This window comes from Calliphora vicina, chromosome 5 (assembly GCF_958450345.1).
Source record: "Calliphora vicina chromosome 5, idCalVici1.1, whole genome shotgun sequence".
In the NCBI taxonomy this organism is placed as follows: domain Eukaryota; kingdom Metazoa; phylum Arthropoda; class Insecta; order Diptera; family Calliphoridae; genus Calliphora; species Calliphora vicina.
The window spans coordinates 107,621,205-107,639,018 of record NC_088784.1 but is presented as its reverse complement, the minus strand read 5'-3'; the positions used below and the strand labels follow the sequence as shown (position 1 = coordinate 107,639,018).

At 31.8% G+C, this 17,814-nt stretch overlaps 4 protein-coding genes across 5 annotated transcripts in view; 1 reads left to right on the top strand and 3 right to left on the bottom strand.

Moving 5' to 3' along the window:
• Positions 1 to 677: 677 nt before the first annotated feature.
• CSN4 (COP9 signalosome subunit 4) lies at positions 678 to 2,172 on the bottom strand. Its single transcript, XM_065512192.1, has 2 exons — positions 1,564 to 2,172; positions 678 to 1,504 (listed from the first exon to the last, which is right to left on the bottom strand). The coding sequence occupies exons 1-2, from the start codon at positions 2,122 to 2,124 to the stop codon at positions 839 to 841; spliced, it is 1,227 nt and encodes a 408-aa protein (XP_065368264.1). The 5' UTR covers positions 2,125 to 2,172; the 3' UTR covers positions 678 to 838.
• A 1,618-nt stretch (positions 2,173 to 3,790) lies between these two features.
• Positions 3,791 to 5,584, top strand: Vhl (von Hippel-Lindau). Its single transcript, XM_065512532.1, has one exon. The coding sequence runs from the start codon at positions 3,911 to 3,913 to the stop codon at positions 4,430 to 4,432; it is 522 nt and encodes a 173-aa protein (XP_065368604.1). The 5' UTR covers positions 3,791 to 3,910; the 3' UTR covers positions 4,433 to 5,584.
• LOC135961062 (WD repeat-containing protein 48 homolog) lies at positions 5,541 to 8,565 on the bottom strand. The gene is made up of 10 exons (XM_065512531.1): positions 8,302 to 8,565; positions 8,027 to 8,246; positions 7,738 to 7,950; positions 7,100 to 7,675; positions 6,828 to 7,033; positions 6,660 to 6,764; positions 6,459 to 6,598; positions 6,205 to 6,400; positions 5,951 to 6,145; positions 5,541 to 5,884 (listed from the first exon to the last, which is right to left on the bottom strand). Exons 1-10 carry the CDS (start codon positions 8,344 to 8,346, stop codon positions 5,768 to 5,770), a joined length of 2,013 nt encoding a protein of 670 aa, XP_065368603.1. The 5' UTR covers positions 8,347 to 8,565; the 3' UTR covers positions 5,541 to 5,767.
• A 2,767-nt stretch (positions 8,566 to 11,332) lies between these two features.
• KCNQ (KCNQ potassium channel) overlaps positions 11,333 to 17,814 on the bottom strand; it is a 130,269-nt gene continuing 123,787 nt past the window's right edge. For both annotated transcript variants that reach the window (XM_065514385.1, XM_065514384.1), the window contains exons 10-17: positions 15,148 to 15,218; positions 12,872 to 12,999; positions 12,700 to 12,796; positions 12,330 to 12,641; positions 12,131 to 12,255; positions 11,947 to 12,062; positions 11,672 to 11,874; positions 11,333 to 11,586 (exon numbers count right to left, since the gene is read on the bottom strand). In XM_065514385.1, coding sequence (XP_065370457.1) covers positions 11,497 to 11,586; positions 11,672 to 11,874; positions 11,947 to 12,062; positions 12,131 to 12,255; positions 12,330 to 12,641; positions 12,700 to 12,796; positions 12,872 to 12,999; positions 15,148 to 15,218 — 1,142 coding nt within the window. In that variant the 3' untranslated portion in view covers positions 11,333 to 11,496. The remainder of the gene's footprint in view (positions 11,587 to 11,671; positions 11,875 to 11,946; positions 12,063 to 12,130; positions 12,256 to 12,329; positions 12,642 to 12,699; positions 12,797 to 12,871; positions 13,000 to 15,147; positions 15,219 to 17,814) is intronic.

The following is a 17,814-nucleotide window of genomic DNA, read 5'->3' as shown; positions in this document are numbered from 1 at the left end:
GATTTTATATAAAAACTCCAAATAAATTTGTTGGGTGAAAAAATATTGTAAATAAGTAAGAGAGCTATATTCGGCTGTGCCGAATGTTATATACCCTTCACCAAATTATACTTTAAAATAAAAATTTTAAATATTTTTAGGTAAAATTTAAAAAAGGGAATTTTTTTAAATTTTTTTATTAGCGAAAAAAATTTTGTAACAAAAATTAAAATTTTTTTTTTTAATTTTATTTTTTAAATTTTTATTTTTTTTTTAAAAAAATTAGTGAAAGAAAAATTCGGGGTAAACAATATTTTTCCCGCTTTTGACCCATTGTGTGCCCGACTTACTTTGGCCTTCTATACGGCGTTGCAAAGGTCTTTGAAATATCTATTATTGGATATCCATATTCTATATATTCATCACTTTGTAATCCAGATATAGATCAAACATCAAGTTTGTCCTGGTTTTTTCCATATATCTCAACCAATTGTGGGTCGATTGTCTCCATTGAAACCATTCCGAACAAAATGTGTGACAGGCCTGTATATCTCATATAGGAGGTGCGTTTAAAAGCTATCTAATGACGTACTTATATATTGGCCAAATCGGTAAACAAATTTGGTAAGGATACATTTTAGACCTATGGTTTATAGCGCAAAGTTGATAGTTGATTTATATAAATAAAAAAAAATCCATTGTTTTAAAACCTTTTTAGTTTATTTGACAAAATTTATGAAAATAATTTAACAAATCAGAAAAAAACACTCGTTAAATTAAAAAGTGCCTTATAGAAAAAGCCAGCATTACTAGAACTCCAATACAATGCCCCACAGGGAAGCATGTGATGCCATTTAACTTAAGAATTAATTTCATCCAGAGTATTAGCCATCCATTCGGGTTCAGAAGCAGCTACTTTCTCTATAATCGAATTGACCTGATAGCACAACGATTGTATTTGACGGTCCCACAGTGGCAAGACTTCACGTTTTTCAAAATGTACAATACCGCTTATTTGATCGATATGACCATTCATGCGTTCCTCGGTGATCATTTGCGATGCAATATTTTCAGCTTTAGCGGCTGGTATCTCTAGTAGGGCACCCAATTCAATAAAAGTTATATTATTGTACAACTTACTGGCCGACAACAGATTGTGCTCGAATACGGCACGATCCAGTATAGAGGAACCATCAACAGTGGCTGCTTTTTGATGAGGCTGTAGTAAGGCTTCAAATTCTTGCAATTCCGAACGCCGAATAATGCGATCGAAGTACATTTTCCCTAGAATCGAATAGGCCGGCAATTGTTGGCAACGTTCGTCTTTGAATAGTGTGGCTAACATGCGAGAACGTTGCTGACCTGCCGAAGCTAAGACGGTACATATTAAGGCCTTTTTGAGAGCCGTCATACGTTCACCTTCATCAACTATGGTGCGATAGGAGAGTTCGTTGTAACGCTGGGCGGCTTCGATAAATTTGCGACGATAATCCAGAACTCGGGCATAACATACTTTATAGAGAACCTGAAAATGAAACATAAAATTTAATAAAGGAAATAATTTAAATGCTATTGTCCACATACCTGCAATTCTTCAATTTGAGTCTCTGTCTGCAACAATGATGCCCGATTTATGTAAAATTCCGCTTGAACAGAGTCATTTTCTTCCAAATAAAGTCTAGCTATCTTCAAATATGTCTCCAGTTTATAGTCAACAGTATATTGTTTTTGGCCAGTTTCCAAGGGAATGCCCACCAAAACATTGGCAGCATCTCGCCACTGCTGATTACGTTCATAAATATCTGCCAAATGCTGACGTATACCAGCAACTTGCTCTTCAAACGATATAACTCTAGGTTGTACCTTTTCCAAAGTAAAATGTGACACCTGCTTCGACACCTCATCGGGTAGTTTGCTCAACTGTATACCAACATCATTTAAAATTTGACGCGATATAACTAAACTGACATGTTCATTGACTATGGCTTCCACAAATAATTTTAAAGTATCTACCAGCTCATTGCCATTATTGGTGAGTACCACCTCCAACAATTGCCGATACCGGTCGGCCTGCTCTTTGTGTGTTCCTGAGAAATTTACCAAAGCCATGAGTTGGCTGCGTAAAGTATTTGTAGTTATGACCATATTTGTTGTGAAAATATTATTGATGGCCGGTATCTAAACAATTTAAATGTATTTTCTTGAGAATTAAATATATAAAATTAAATCGTTGCAAATTCTTTCTTGCTAATTTATTTCTGCGAAAAAGAGGTGTAAACAAACCGATGTGAAACTAACAATAATGATATTTTTTTTATTTTTAATGAAATACTACTTTTTATTGCAACATTGTGTTTGTGATTATTTATTATTTTTAGGGATGTGCGATTAATCGAATAATCATACGTTCCGATTATCAATATAATGATTAATAGTTTAATCAATATTTCAGATTAACCAAAACCATTATTAATCAAATAATTTGGATTTTGGTTTTTAAAATGTTAAAAATAAAAAACAAACTAAACAAATAAAGAAAAATAAAAACCTGAGAAAGAAACCTATTTCATGAGAATGTATTGACATATATTTTGTTATTGTGTGAAAAGAGACTAATTTTATTAATTTTTTTCATTGATATTTCTTTTTCCTTCGCATCTATGAAATTTCAAAAAATATTCAAAATCAAAATTATTAAATTAACCATGAATAATAAAATATTCTATTAATTTAATAATTAATTAATTAATCAGAAATTAATTAATCTGGACGTTGGAATAATCACACATTTCTTGCTTAATAACCCATTTACACAAAATTCGAAATCTCGTTCGAATGAGATTTCTAGTACTTTTTTTAAAATCTAATAAAATTTAAAGAGATTTTGACAAAATCCCATTAAGAAAAAGAGTTTGACCCCTTTCACACTAGGCAATTTAAGGCCATTTTCACAATGTACGATTATTTCATTTTAACCGGAAAATTAACCAGCTGTCGGTTTGTTTAACGGGGACCATTTAACCAACGGTTACCGAATGCTACCGATTGCTAGAAATCTAGCAATCATTTTGAAAATTTCTTGTAAAAATGTAGAAAATTTAACTAGATTGTGATCGAAATCTCATTTAAACTAGATTTTGGTCGGACGTAAATTGCACAGTCGGTATTTATACGTTTTTGTATTATTTGAACTATTAAAATAATCTTTAAATCCTGAGCATACTTAAAATTAATTTTAATGTACATATATGGTAAAGCTGGAGGTCCACACCACGCGTTTTCGCGTCAAAGCGTTGCGTGCATTTCATACCTTCTTCGCATTCTACGCTTCAAGTTACATGCGATGCTTTTTAAGCGTCAATTTTTTGTTTTATTATTAAAAAAAACTTCGCGTTTTCTGCAGCTTTTATTTATTTTTTCACCATTAAACTTGTTTTAATTTATTAAAATTGAAAAATACACATTAAAAAAAGAATATAAATTGTCAAAATCAGCTGACATGTTCGTGCGCCGCTTGTGACGCTTATAAAAGTAGAAAGTAGATCTACTTTAAGCATTCTACGCGTCATGGCATTCTACGCTTTTGTACTTGTAACTTGCAGCGTACAAATATATTGATTGTACTTTTTTGACAGCCGCGTAGAATGCGAGAAAGCGTAAAACGCGTGGTGTGGACCTCCAGCTTAAGACTTTTTTCACCATACAACTTTTTTCACCATCAAATCTCATTTTCACCTAAAATGTTTTTGTAAACATCTGTCATTAATTAACGGTTGTTGTTATTTACACTTGTTAACTGTTTTTGTTATTTTCTGCACTTGCACATATAAAATAAATTGTAGAGAATTTGTTTATTGCGCTTTTCTTACTGATTTTATAATTGTGATAATTGAATAATAAAACATTTCGAGAATAAAATATCAATATAAATATGGCTGTTGAGGTATCTCATCCGTCGGCCGATCAGCCACAACCACTGCTGGCTGCTCAAAATTCGTTGGAACAAACATTCGTATTTTTCCTCAACTCCACACAACGCTTCGTCAATTTGTATTGGATGGACTTTAATGGCAGTCAAGATTTCTTTACCATGCTCAAACCGGGAGCAGGCATAAAGGCAAACACTTTTGTAACACATCCTTGGATATTTCGTGATTCTCAGACGGGCGAACGTATGCAGGTAAAACATCAAGATATATTTTGGCCACAACTATACAGGGTACGTGATCCACAGAATAGGTGTCAATGGATACCGTGTCGCAAGTTGATAACCATACATCAGCCCGTGCGATCTTTGCGTTATATCAGCCTGTGGAATTATGCCAAACAGATATATGGAAATCATACGGTAGTGCTGGAAAGGGAAGACATACCAAATATATTGAAACGTGACTTGAGTAATGTCTTGAAATTAATAGAAAAACATCGTGCCACGGGGGTAAGAAGGAGGTAGTGTTAGTTAGGGCATTAGGTGATAACTCATTTCTTAGTTTGAATTTCTATTTTTAACCAAAATGTAGACTAATACATTTAACTCATAATTTTATTATACATTTTAAAGCATTTGTGAGAAATAACACTTGAGGAAAATCTATTTATATGAATAATCGTTTATATGCGATTTTCTTTATTCAAATGTAAACGATATTCATAGTAAAAAGATACAGATTTGTGATGAAAATCGATCGATTTGGAATGTTGTGATGAATTTCGATCGATTTTAAGAATAATTTTCATATTGCTTATTCTTTTTTTTTATTCTGAATAAAAAAGACCAGATGACAAATAGATAATAGTTTAATAGATACAAGTTAATTTAGAAGTATCAATATGAAAGTTTAAGCTATTTACAAATCGAAAACAATAAATTCATCACTACCTTATTCAAATCGTTTCGTTTTGAATATTGATTTCCATCACACACCTGATATATTACATTTATTTTAAAGCATTCATTTAATACTTTAGACATTTCCTTAAAATAAATCTATTGTTTACTAACCTTCTCGACATGAAACTACTAGCATCCTTTTCTAAAATTAATTTTTTTGCAACTCATTTCATTAATATTTAATTTTCATTTAAATTAGCAATTAGTGATTACCCCTAAAAAAAGAACACATATACATAATTTCCTAAATCTGGAATACGGCCTAGAAGGCATTCTAGCAATAAAAACATAAACTAGTATTAAGTAGTTAGATATTTACATGTTTTTTATGTTTTGCCTTTATTTAGAGTAATTGGCATAGATTTCATCATCATATTTGAATATGTATGTTTATTTAATAATTATTATAGCTAAAAATTGGATAACAACTTCTGTACTCTTTCATTAATTCTTTATTAAATAAGATTTTATTTAGTTTGTTGCTATATGAAAATGATAAATACTTTTTGCATTATTAATAATAAAAAAAAACGCAATTTCACAAAATAGTCCCATTAATGATGCAGTTATAAAAGAGTATTCAAATAGGATCAGTTATAGTTTGAGGTTAACTTCAATGGAATAAGACTACTATAGAGCGATAATTTTGTAATTTTAAGAAAATTCGTTTTGTGGTTTACAACAAACTAAATAAAAACCATTTAAATAGATATACATTTTGGCATGTTTTAACATTTGTTTTCTTGCTACTAAAGTTGTTGTTAACACTTTTATCCGATTTGTTTGCTGTTAACAAATCAAAAGAACCAGTTAAAAGAACTCGTTAATATGATTTGTGCTTCATTATCAGTTGAAATTTTGTTATGTGAAAATTACCAAACATTTTAAAACATGTATTCAAAGTTTTCCATCATATGAAAAATTTGGCTTTGTTTTGTACTGGAATGTGAGATCGGTTGACTGTTTCCATATGAAATGCCTGACAGTACGCAGATCCATATTTGGATCTACCACCTTAAAAAATAAATAAAGCAGCAATTAGTTCTTGTACTCAATAAAAATAAAATTTAAATATCGTACCACATCATTGCACCATAGCTCAATGCGGTCTTCGGCAGGAACTTGAGAACCTTCAGAATTGGCATCGCTTTGACTGTTTTGTGATGAACTGGAAGCATTACCGCCACTAGGTGTTGTTTCGGCTCCCAAGACCTTGTCTAAGACATGTTCACATACTTTGCGGCATTGTATGAATTCATTGGCAACCAAACGATCCTAAAGAAATAATTATTAAATATTAGCCCTAGAAAGTGAGTGAATCTAAGAATATCAACCTTTTTAGTTCTCTCCGGTTTACCCATTTGTGGATGTGGTGTGAGGAAAAATGGTATTTTTAAGAATTTCGGTGTGGCCTTTTCGATTACTACATCCGTAACCCACTGTGGCACAGTTTCGTGCAGTAAAGTACTTTCACTCTCTCCAGCAGCATCTCTAACCAATAAACGGCATACCGTGCGCCCACCCACCTCGCTGAAATATAAAAAATAAATAGTTTAATAATTATTTACTTCTATGAAAAGTAACATACCTAAATATAACAGGTGTATGTTTGGGTACTTGAAAAAATCCGTTGCCTCTTATATCTTGTTCCATTTCATTGGGTGGCAAGCTGTGTGGAGGTGTCCAATATTCCAGTAAAGCTTCTAACAATAACTTACCATAGTTAATCTAAAAAGTAGCAAATATTTTTAACATTCGCTATTAGTGTGACAAAATGACAAAGGTTTACTTTTATTTCGGATTGAGGCTCTGAACATTCAGGAAGACCAGCTTCTATTGATACCCAGGCGGAAAAGCAGTCAACTTCATCTTGACCCAACACTATTGTGGGCATCTATAACAAAATAAAATGCCTTTACTTAGATACAAATAAAATTGTTTATTTTTGTTAACTTACGCCAGTTTTCAAATCCACTGTAAACCAGTTGGGAATGTATACTTGTTTATTACGTTTTTTTATTTCGTCCTCAAAATCTACTTTGCCCAATTCTTCCTTTTTAACCACTCTCAGAGCATCGTATATAGCTACATTATCTTCGGTATCCCTGGTCACAATATGACGTTTATCATTCAAAACATTGCATTTCTTAATAGCAGCACCGCCTAAAATGTTAAAAAATAATAAATTTTAAAATATTAAATGTTTCGTGAAATTCTATGCAATTTTACCTTTTATACAGGCCAGTTCGGTTCCACTGCTTGTCCATTGAGCATCCATACCCCCACTAGAGTTCAAGGTACATTTATCAAACAGTGGCAACTTCCAGCAACGTATATCGGAATTCCAAGTCGTCGCCCACACACCAGTTTTGTCAATATTAAAACACAAGCTTAATACTGGAGCCTTTTCCTCGCACACCACCATTGAATTGCTGGGGTTTCTCAATTCTGTTATAACAATATTGCGATCTCGACTGCCCGAAATAATATATTGGAAATTTTCCGTCATAAGTAGACTCCAAACACCCTCTTTATGGACGTGAATAGTTTGTACGCAACGCTGTTGGCCCAAGTTCCATATTTTAATAGTACCATCTGAACTGCCAGATACAACCTGATTGCCATCCGGTGAAACTACTAAAGCCCGAACATTTTCCGTATGACCGCGTAGCTTCATATTGCGTATACAGGTACGGGGGTCCCATACCCTTAATATGTTTTCTGTTGAGCCACTTACAATAACAGTGCCAGCTGGATTCATGGCCAAACTGTATATGGAATCTTTTGAACCATTAAGACTAGAGGCTGTAAAATGATAATTTATTGTTTAAACATTTACGGTTAATGTCTGACATAAAATAACTTACTGGTGACTGTGTTATTGCTGGCAGTTAATGCTGTTAATGTGTTAACATCCCACAGGAAGATGGCTTTATCTAAACCGGCACTAGCCACTTGTTCACGATCTTTGGCGTAGGCCAATGCTTGAACATAATCACGGTGTGTTCTTAAAGTGGACATACAGAACCCCTTATGAGCATTCCATACTTTAACAGTAGTATCACAGCTAGCACTAATTACTGAAAAAGAAAAGGAACATACATATTTTTAATACGTGTCTCAAACACACAAAAAATATAATAGAAGAGAACTTACAATTTCTGCCGTTGCAGCACAGAACAATGTCATTGACCCAGTCGTTGTGATGCTCCATTGATTGTATATATTTTTCACTTGATTCCGAACGCGAGTTCCAAACACGTATTATGGCATCTCTGCCGGCCGAGTAAAGTTTACCATTATTCGGATCCAATTGCATGGCATTGACACCATTTCGATGTTGTTTCTCTTCGGCATCTCGTATTACATAGGAGACCTTTCACAACAAAACCATTTAATCAGAATTCTTTTCATTTAGACTCTTTACAAACCTGCATTTTTTTGCGTCCTCCTTGACAACTTTTATGTGTCAACATTATTTGACGGAGCCGTCTTGTCGGGAAAAATCTTTGTGTTTTTGTTACCAATTATTCCTTAGGTGTTTCTTGCTGTTACTATGTTAAGGCACTATAACTTATGGTATAGCTATGAGGATTGGTGGAATCACTAAGTAAAACATTCGTTTCTTTATATTAAATTACTTAAAAATAACAAAAAAAATTGCAAAAGTCTGAATTTTTTTCTTCAAGAAGAAATAAAGTGCTGCCAGATCTGTACAATCTGCTCAACTTTATACTCCGGCTCATCTGGCTCACGTCAACTGGCTTGCACGCTCACCCCTGTGTATTTTTATGGGACTGATTGGCTGATGCCCCATCAAATCTAGCTACGAAAAACTTTATATAAAAAAAATGGTTTTGCTCATATGAGCCGTTGGCGGCTGATGTTGCCACTAAATCATATTAAAAAATATTCGATACTATTTTCTTTTTTAGGAAGCGTTGAGCTACATCGTACTTTTACTGCTACTTTAAAATACAACACTGCCGGTGTAACAACAATTTACTACTTTTTAACACTTTACCATCTCTAACTAAGCGCCTAAATATAAATTATAACTGTAAACTGTATGTGGCAGCAGAAAATTGTGAAAAAATTAGAGAAAAATATATATTTATGAAATAAAGTGAGAAACTTTCAAAATTGGTGTGTAAAACTGAAGTGTAAAAGCAAATAGTGTTCAAAATTGACGGTTAAATAAAAAAGTGTGCAAAGAGTTAAATATAAAAAGCCGTTGCAATTGTGTTTGATAAGTGCATTCATAAACATTTTAAACAGCTTCCTGTCTGCAAACAATGAGTAACTCTACAGCGAAAACTGGCTATTGCAGTGGAAATCAAGGTATGTGACAATATTTCTGTTTTGTTATATATTTTTATTATGTAAAAAGATAAATTGAATTTGTTTAATGGAGGCGAAGCAAAGACAAAGTTGTCTAAATTTTTTGGTGGTAGTTTTAACGATATTTTGCATTAGTTCTGCAAGGGCCATTACTACAACTTGCCGTTATGTTCGTAATAGTAAAGGTAATAATGGCCCCTAAGTCTATTAAGGGTCATTATTACAACTTGCCTTTATAGTTAAAGGTAACTTCAATCAATAGAAAAAGATACCCTTAAAGTTAACTTTAACTATAACGGCAAATTGTAATAATGGCCCTAAGGGTAGTAATGGTATTTGCAGCTTTTTCGCTAAAGGCTTTTTTTTTTTTAAAATGCTTACATTTGTGCAATTTAAAATGACTGACGTCCAACTATATTTTAAAATAGGTGTTTATATCACTTCTGTGGTGGTTTGGAAAAAAAGGTAACTCCATTTTTGAAAACACGAGAAAAACTCATTTAAAGTTATAAACATATGGGCAATTCCACGAGAATCCCTACCACGCTATTGTCAAATTGTTTATTGAAACCGAATTCATTAATTTTTTTAGTTTTTGTATACATATATTTTCAGAATATATCTTGTTTTAATATAAGAGAAAAATCTGTCACGGTATGTCACGTACGATATTAAATTTTATTTACTATAAAATCATCCATAGATTGTTTTTATTTAAATACGACGGATTGTAAAGGAAAACTATTTCGTTTAGTGTAAGAAATTAAAAGAAAACATAACGCCTCTCACGATTCGAATATTTTCGCATATTTCTACATGTACCTCAAAATGACTTCCGTTTTATGTTACGTACGATATACCCTTATTTCGCTCAATATTTTTGACAACAATATTTCGAAAGAACTTTTTATTATTTTAAAATATAGTACCCTCTGAATGGATCATAAAGACCATATTATTTTTCAGATACTATTATTTTTGCAAAATCCAATGGAATTGCCCATATTTCACAAATTATTAAATATGAATTTATGTTATTATGAATGCGCATTAAACAAAACATAATTTTAAAAAATGTTGAAGATTTCTGGTTCCATTGAACTCATTTTTGGACATTAGAACCGAAAATCGATGTCAGTTACCTTGTTTTTCGAAAAATGGAGTCTCCAAAAAAATCTTTTATTTATTTATTTTTATATTTTACGGAATTAAGGCAACTTTAGTAATCATTTGTGGTAAAACAATATTTTTGGTGTTATCTCTATTTTCTCAAAAAGTGGAGTTACCCAGTTTTTCCAAACACAGCATATTACCAGAAAATCTGGCCAAAATTTTTTGAATTAAAGACAGGATATTTTGATAATATTAGTATTAATTTTTTGAAATCGGTTCATGATTTCGCCTAGCCACATACAAATACCCTCGGAATTGCACTCATAAAAGTGTTAATTATGCAAGAGTCATGATACAATCATGTGGTAAATCGGACCACATAGTCCCGATACAAAGTACTTTTCAGAAATTCACTTTAAGGCATTGCTATCGTATTGAAATTCGACATGAACGTGTTTTATATGAATCTTAATCATTTTAACAAAATTTTATTATGATCGGTCTATAATTGCCCCCATGTCCCATATAAGGTCCCTTAAGAAAATCATTTTAACGTTCATAATTGACTTAAAAACATTAGTACCGCGATGAAATTCGACATGAACAATTTTTATATTCTACTAAATTTTATTATTATTAAGAAAATATAAAAGGGTGAACTTTTCAAAAAATCGTCAAAAATAATTGCGCAAACTTTTTTTTGTTCCTAAAAATAGAGATTTCAAATTTTATTGCGGTATATAACAGTTTTTATACATTTGCTACTTTCACCTTTAAAACCCCTATTAATTTAATTTTTGAATTAATATTTTTTGTTCTTAAAATGTTGATCATGACAGCCATTTCTGACCAAAAAAAATCAATGTAAAAGCTTAATTCGTTTGCTTTTTTGGCCAGGTTTTCTTGGTGTATTTAACTTCACTCACATATTTTTTTTAGTATTCCACTCAAAATACTAGACCTACTTACCATACCGTTAAATAAAATAAAATCAATTTAACTATAATATTTTTGGGTGAAAATACTTGTATTTTGCTTTTATTATTAATTTCTGTAGCTTTTTTGTTTAGTTTTTCTTTATGCATCTATTTTTTTTTTGTTTGTTTGTTTGTTTGAACACAAGAGTATAAATTTGTAAGCGATAATAAAAAAATATACATATGTTACGATTGCTATCCGGAATCCGGTGATAGTAAATTTGATTTATTGATTGTAGGAGCATTTTGGTCATCCATACTTTGGAGATTATGTGCGGAGCTTACCTACAAATCGCAAGAAGAAAACAAACAAAATTAAAGGGGGGATAGGGGGGATAACAATAGAGCAAGCTAATCAAATGATACTTACGGGACTAATAGGTGTAATAACTATTGCAGTACGTGTTGGTCGGTGTAATAAGGCGGTGTCTTCCGTTGTTTCATCGCAATCGCCTTCAGCATCTGCATCGACTACGGCATCACTGTCAATTTCCCATGAGGGATATTGATCGAATTCTTCTTCGCAATTGAGATCTTCTTCTTCCAAATCTTCATATTCATCTATTAAAATTACTAAAAAATATCAAGTTTAAATAGTTTTTTTAGTTATAATGTTTCTGTTTTAAAAATGTCGGTCTTAATTACTTGAACTTTCCGGCCTTTGCCTAGGACTAGAGCCAAGTGATTGTGTTTCTATATTTGGTATTGTTATCGCTACTTCATCCACTTGTATTTCTTTTTCATATGGTTGTGATATTGATCTATTAAGGAATTAAGAGTAAATATTAAATTTTGAATGTCTATTTCGGGAGATCATGTAAAACATTACCTTAAGGTTACTCTCTTTTTAGTTCTACTTTCTATGTCGGCTATGAAACCATCACTACTACGCTGTTGATAAACACGTGCCGGTCTAACATCGGCTGATAAAGGATATGAACAGGTATCGGAAGACTGTTGATATCGATAATAAAATAATTAACATTATTATAGTCTTTAGAATATAAATGTTATGATTTAAAAGGTACCTTTGTATATTCATTGGTCCCCTTAGGGGGGCACAGCCCTGCTGTGGTCGTTGATGCATCTAATGATATTGTTGCTGATGCTGCTGCAGCTACTGCTACTAAAGCATCATTTGTTTTCGCTGTGCGATGTTGCCAATCTAGTGTTTGATTATTATTACTACTGGTAGTAAGACCACAGTGGCCATGATTAGGGAGGTGATTGTTGTTGGAATGTTTAGAGACCTGAGGATTAGGGGGAAGAGTTTGAAACCGTTGACGGTCCTCCATGTAAGCTTTAATTAAAATATCTAATTTTTCTTCTATATCGGCCACCTAATAAAAATAAGCGAATTAGTTATATATATTGGAAATAGCATTATAAAGCCTTTACCTGTCTTTCGACTTTGACCACTCTTGATGCTAAGCTTATTTTAGAAGCATAAGCGTCTTTTGATTTGGAACCTTGTTTTCCCAATATTTGATCTAATCTGTGAATGATATTAAGCAGTTTTTGAATTTATTAATTTTTGTTTAAGAATTTTAAATATAAAATATAATTTTACCTGGCATGAACATTTTTAACACGTCCCAATAAATCCACATGACCAGCGGCATATTGTTCCATAACATCTTTAACATCATAGGGTTTGAGGGCTTCTTTAAATTTACGCCGCGCAACAAAGTATTTTAACTGAAAAAATATACACACGTATGTAGTTTACAAATGTAAATTGTACAATTCTACGCAGGATGGGATGGACGGGCATTTCAACTAAATTCGGTCGTTGGTTTGTATAGTGTAATTTCAAGGAATTTTACATTTATTTATCGCTAAAACATACCGACAGAGGTTCTTTTTAAAGCTTATGTTTCTGTATCCTTAAATGTTGGTGGAGAAGTCGTTTAATGATGTATAGTGAAGAGACTATAGACTCATATATAGTCGAGAGAGTGATTTTAGATTTTTCATATATATGTAAATCGATATTTGATGGGAAATAGAGAAAATTCGAAATTTGGTGGGAAGTAAGATTGATCACAGGTTATTGTGGTTTTTCCTCTAGGACCTCTTATTTTAGATTTTTCATATAAAAATCAATATTTGGTGGGAAATATGAATGATGAAAGATAATTGTCTTTTTTCCTCTAATACGTCTTATTAACGATCTATGAGTGATTTTAGATTTTCCATTAGAAATCGATATTTGGTGGGAAATAAGAGTGATCACAGATTATTGTCCTTTTTCCTCTAGGAACTCTTATTAACGATCTATGAGAGATTTTAGATTTTTCATATAAAAATCGATATTTGGTGGAAATTAAGAGTGATCACAGATTATTGACCTTTTTCATCTAGGACGTCTTATTCACAATAAACGAGTGATTTTATATTTTTTTTGTATTTGAAATCCATATAACAGTGATCAGAGATTATTGTCCTTTTTCGTCTAGGAACTCTTAATAACGATCTATGAGTGTTTTTATATTTTTCATATAAAAATCCATATTTGGTGGGAAATAAGAATGATCACAGATTATTGTCCTTTTTCGTCTAGAATGTCTTATTAAAGATCTATAAGTGATTTTAGAGTTTTCATATAAAAATCGATTTTTGGTGGGATATAAAAGTGATCACAAATAATTGTCTTTTTTCCTCTAGGACGTCTTATTAACGATCTATGAGTGATTTTAGATTTTTCATATAAAAATGGATATTTGGTGGAAATTAAGAGTGATCACAGATAATTGTCCTTTTTCCTCTAGGACCTCTTATTTACGATCTGTGAGTAATTTTAGATTTTCCATTTAAAAATCGATATTTGGTGGGAAATAAGAGTGATCACAGATAATTGTCCTTTTTTCTCTAAGACGTCTTATTAACGATTTATGAGTGATTTTAGATGTTTCACATAAAAATCGTTACTTGGAGATACACTGATCACAGATAATCATAAAAACTTTTTTTTTATAAAAAAAAAATTTTCTTTAAATATCTAGTTATTTTTCAATACCAATATGGGTTAAAATGAACGCAATTTTTTAAACCAAAAAAAATCAGTATTTTTGAAAAAGATATTTAAGACAGACAAGTTTGGACTTGGGATCCAATTGCATTTAAAGGTTAACTTCAATATTTTCGATTACAATATCAAATTTAAACTCTATGAAATACATCTCAGAAGTTTTATCAAAACTTATAACTTTTATTTATGAGGACTAATTTTCGGAATTTGTTCCAACATTGTTTTGAATTCTTTGCAAGTAGTATTTTGCAGGATGATTGGAACGATATGTTGTGGTCACACGATTTGATTGTTCTATTTTTCCATTCCAACGGCGTTTGGGTTTCACTTCTTCAGGAAGGTTATTATTATTATTACTAACCTTATGCAGGAAAGGGAGCTTTATGAACTATATAGTTGATATTTAATAAAAGAAAAATAAATGAAACTTTGAAGCCGGTATTTGAGTGCAGATATGCGTGTTTAAAATTGTAGAAAAATGCGTGTTGAGGGAGGTTTTTTTTCGTAAACTTGTCTTTATTTTAAAAAAATATTTTGTTGAGTAACAAAGTAAAATTCCTCAGTGATTTATAAAGAATATGACCGAATTTATTTGAATAGCCTTAAGTTACGGTCACATTGGGCAAATAATTAACGAAATAAAGATTTTTTATTTTTACAACAAATATTTAATAAACAAAACTATGCCAGTAAAACTGAATTGTAAACATTCGAATAAAGATTTGCCCAAAATATTGGTAAACCTTCATTCATTAATTAAATCTCTTCTCAATGTGACCATCGTTTTATTTGAGGCATAATTAGCTTACACTTACCTTTCTAATAAATCTTATGGCAGTCTTGTGCTGATTTGTTAATTGAGTGCAGCGTGGCTCATCATCTTCATCTATTTGGAATTGGAGAAAATACAAACACAAATAGACAATTTTGTTTATTAGAAAAAAATGGGAAAAATACGAAAATGTAATGAAAACCATTCAGATCCATTTAATAATCTACGAGTACAGACACATTCACTAATAATTAAGAATAATAATAATAAAGAAAAATCTTTAAATATACACATATGTATGTATTGTAGTATATTACACAAGATACAAGAGACAGACTAAATAAAAATAAATAAATGCTACAAATACTTGCTTCTCAACTAACTACTACACAATGTATGTATGTATGTTGTTCGAATGTAAAAACTTACAGACATACATTTTAACGGATTTTCAAATTCAAAACGTACGTTTTTGTTTAAGGATTCTAAATACCGATCGTGCCATTGTAAGAGTGCTAAGTTACGAAAACTAATTAACGAGTTTTTGTTTTAAATACAGTGCATGCGATAGATTTGGATGTGTTTTTTTTATTTTATCAACGAATATCATTCAAACTCGGTCCAGGGAATTCTAAATCATTTATTATACAGATTCCCAAGATCAAGATCGTTTGAATCAGATATTCGGTTTATCGGTGTAAGTTGGTGTAGTAAGGTTGTGTTATGCGTGTAAAAGTGATAGAGGGGTTGGTAGGTAGGTGGTGGTGTGGTGGCGGTGGGTCATTTAGCATCATTAAAATAAATTTTTATACCAGCTGACTGATTGACTGACTGACATGAGTTTGTAAAGCAGACAAATTCAATGCCAAAGTTTTATTTTTTTTATATTTTTACGTATACATTTCATTTCAGGGAATAGGAATTTGGACTCCGGGGTTATATTGTGTGGTTGGTTGATTGGTTGCTCAACATAAATGACATTTCATCGAATTGATTGATTGATTGATTTGATTTTATGTATATAGAGTAAGAGACACGAGAGCTGTTTCCAAAGAGTATAATAATAATAATAAAAAACACGTTACGTTTATATTACATGGATTTCAATTACAATGGTATGGAAAAAAAATATGGAAAAATATTTGAGGACAAAGTGGAGTGGTGTACATTATTTAGCAATTGCACTTTTTTTTTGTTTTTCTTAAAATTGTTTCTAAAAGGAATCATTTACGCACTTCCTTCGTCTAAGTGACCTGTTAGATTGTCAATATTGGTTTCATTGTCATCACCAAATTGCTGTGGATCAAAGAAAGCTCTACGTCTGGTGGGTTGTTCCTGTTGCTCTTGCTGTTGCGATGAATTGTCGTCACAAATCGATGGATTTGGTCGGCCGGACATGTTAAAGTTTGCACCAAATATATCACTCTGCAGCATGCCACAGAGTACTATGGGTATAGAAGTGACATTGCCGAATAACAATTTAGAGCGGTTGCCGTCATTGTTGCTCGCATTGCTGCTGGCTTCACAGTTCTCAACCATGTCGGCGTCATTCTCTTGTATTGTTAGGTTACTGGGTTGTAAAGTCTCGTTGCGAGAACTTGCTAAATTTCCCAGCGATACAGAACTATGTCTGCGCTGTGGCCCCAAAAAGCGAGGACTTAATGCTGCTAATATACATAAAATTTTAATTGATGTTGAGTTAACATTTTTTTGTTTTTGAAAATTTATACAATATTGCAAATTTTTTAATTTTTTTTTATCATTTACATTAAGATTTTTAAGACCTAAGGAGATTTGTAATACAAATTACTACTACTAATGTTTTTTTTTTGCTGGATTTTACATAAACCACAGGATTTATTGAGGGGAGTTTTTTTTTTTTGTTTTTTTTTTTGTGTAAAATAAGAGGAATTTAATACAACTATTACAAAAAAGAGCACTTATTCCTATAATTAATAAAACCTGAACCACAACAACCTGCTACATAGTTGATTTTCCTTTTAGTGAAATGTTTCCAGAATTAAAAACACATTTCAGCTCACTTTCTAAATTTTGCTAGCTGCATTTTATGCCGATTTGACTAATTTTAAAAATAAAATTAGATGGATTTTGCATACAATTTATTTACAAAAATTTAAGAAAATAAAACATAACAAAGTATGGAGTAAAAAAAACTATATGGAGATCCGTGAATCATGTTCCTTAACCCTCTAACCGGCCAATTTTATTTCGAGGTAAAATAATATACCAGGTTATTGTTTGAAAAAAAAGAAATACGTAGAAATAAAAACAAACAAAAGACAATAAGTAAATTGTTTGTCTCTTTACACATATTTACCGTTATAACGGGAAAAAATAACCAAATAAATCAGCATTACATACATTTAACATACCCGCCTAAAGGTAGCCTTGCCGGTTGGAGGGCTAAAAACCCATTATTTTGGTTACCGAATATGTCCTCAAATATATTTACATCTGTCTATATGATAGATTACTCATAAGACCCAATGTGATACCATTAGGGTTAAAAATACTGCAAATTTTTTTTTCCTGTGAAGTATTAAGGAATACGGTTTAATTGGAACCACACAGTTCTCCAACTCATCGATCGCATTTTACAGTTTGACCTAAGAAATATGGTCGACGCCACTGAGAATCGATTTCCATTTCTCTCGCTCTCGTAAAACCTTGTGCCTTGTGATACCTCCTG

What these genes read in the sequence shown, in the direction of transcription:
- LOC135961062 (XM_065512531.1), bottom strand. Translation starts at nt 8,346, where the DNA reads ATGTTGACACATAAAAGTTGTCAAGGAGGACGCAAAAAAATGCAG. An exon ending in GTGCTGCAACGGCAGAAATT is followed by an intron (nt 7,951 to 8,026) that starts GTAAGTTCTCTT and finishes TTTCTTTTTCAG; the next exon opens with TAATTAGTGCTAGCTGTGAT. An exon ending in CGAACTGGCCTGTATAAAAG is followed by an intron (nt 7,034 to 7,099) that starts GTAAAATTGCAT and finishes TTAACATTTTAG; the next exon opens with GCGGTGCTGCTATTAAGAAA.
- Vhl (XM_065512532.1), top strand. Translation starts at nt 3,911, where the DNA reads ATGGCTGTTGAGGTATCTCATCCGTCGGCCGATCAGCCACAACCACTG.
- CSN4 (XM_065512192.1), bottom strand. Translation starts at nt 2,124, where the DNA reads ATGGTCATAACTACAAATACTTTACGCAGCCAACTCATGGCTTTGGTA. An exon ending in CTCAAATTGAAGAATTGCAG is followed by an intron (nt 1,505 to 1,563) that starts GTATGTGGACAA and finishes TTTCATTTTCAG; the next exon opens with GTTCTCTATAAAGTATGTTA.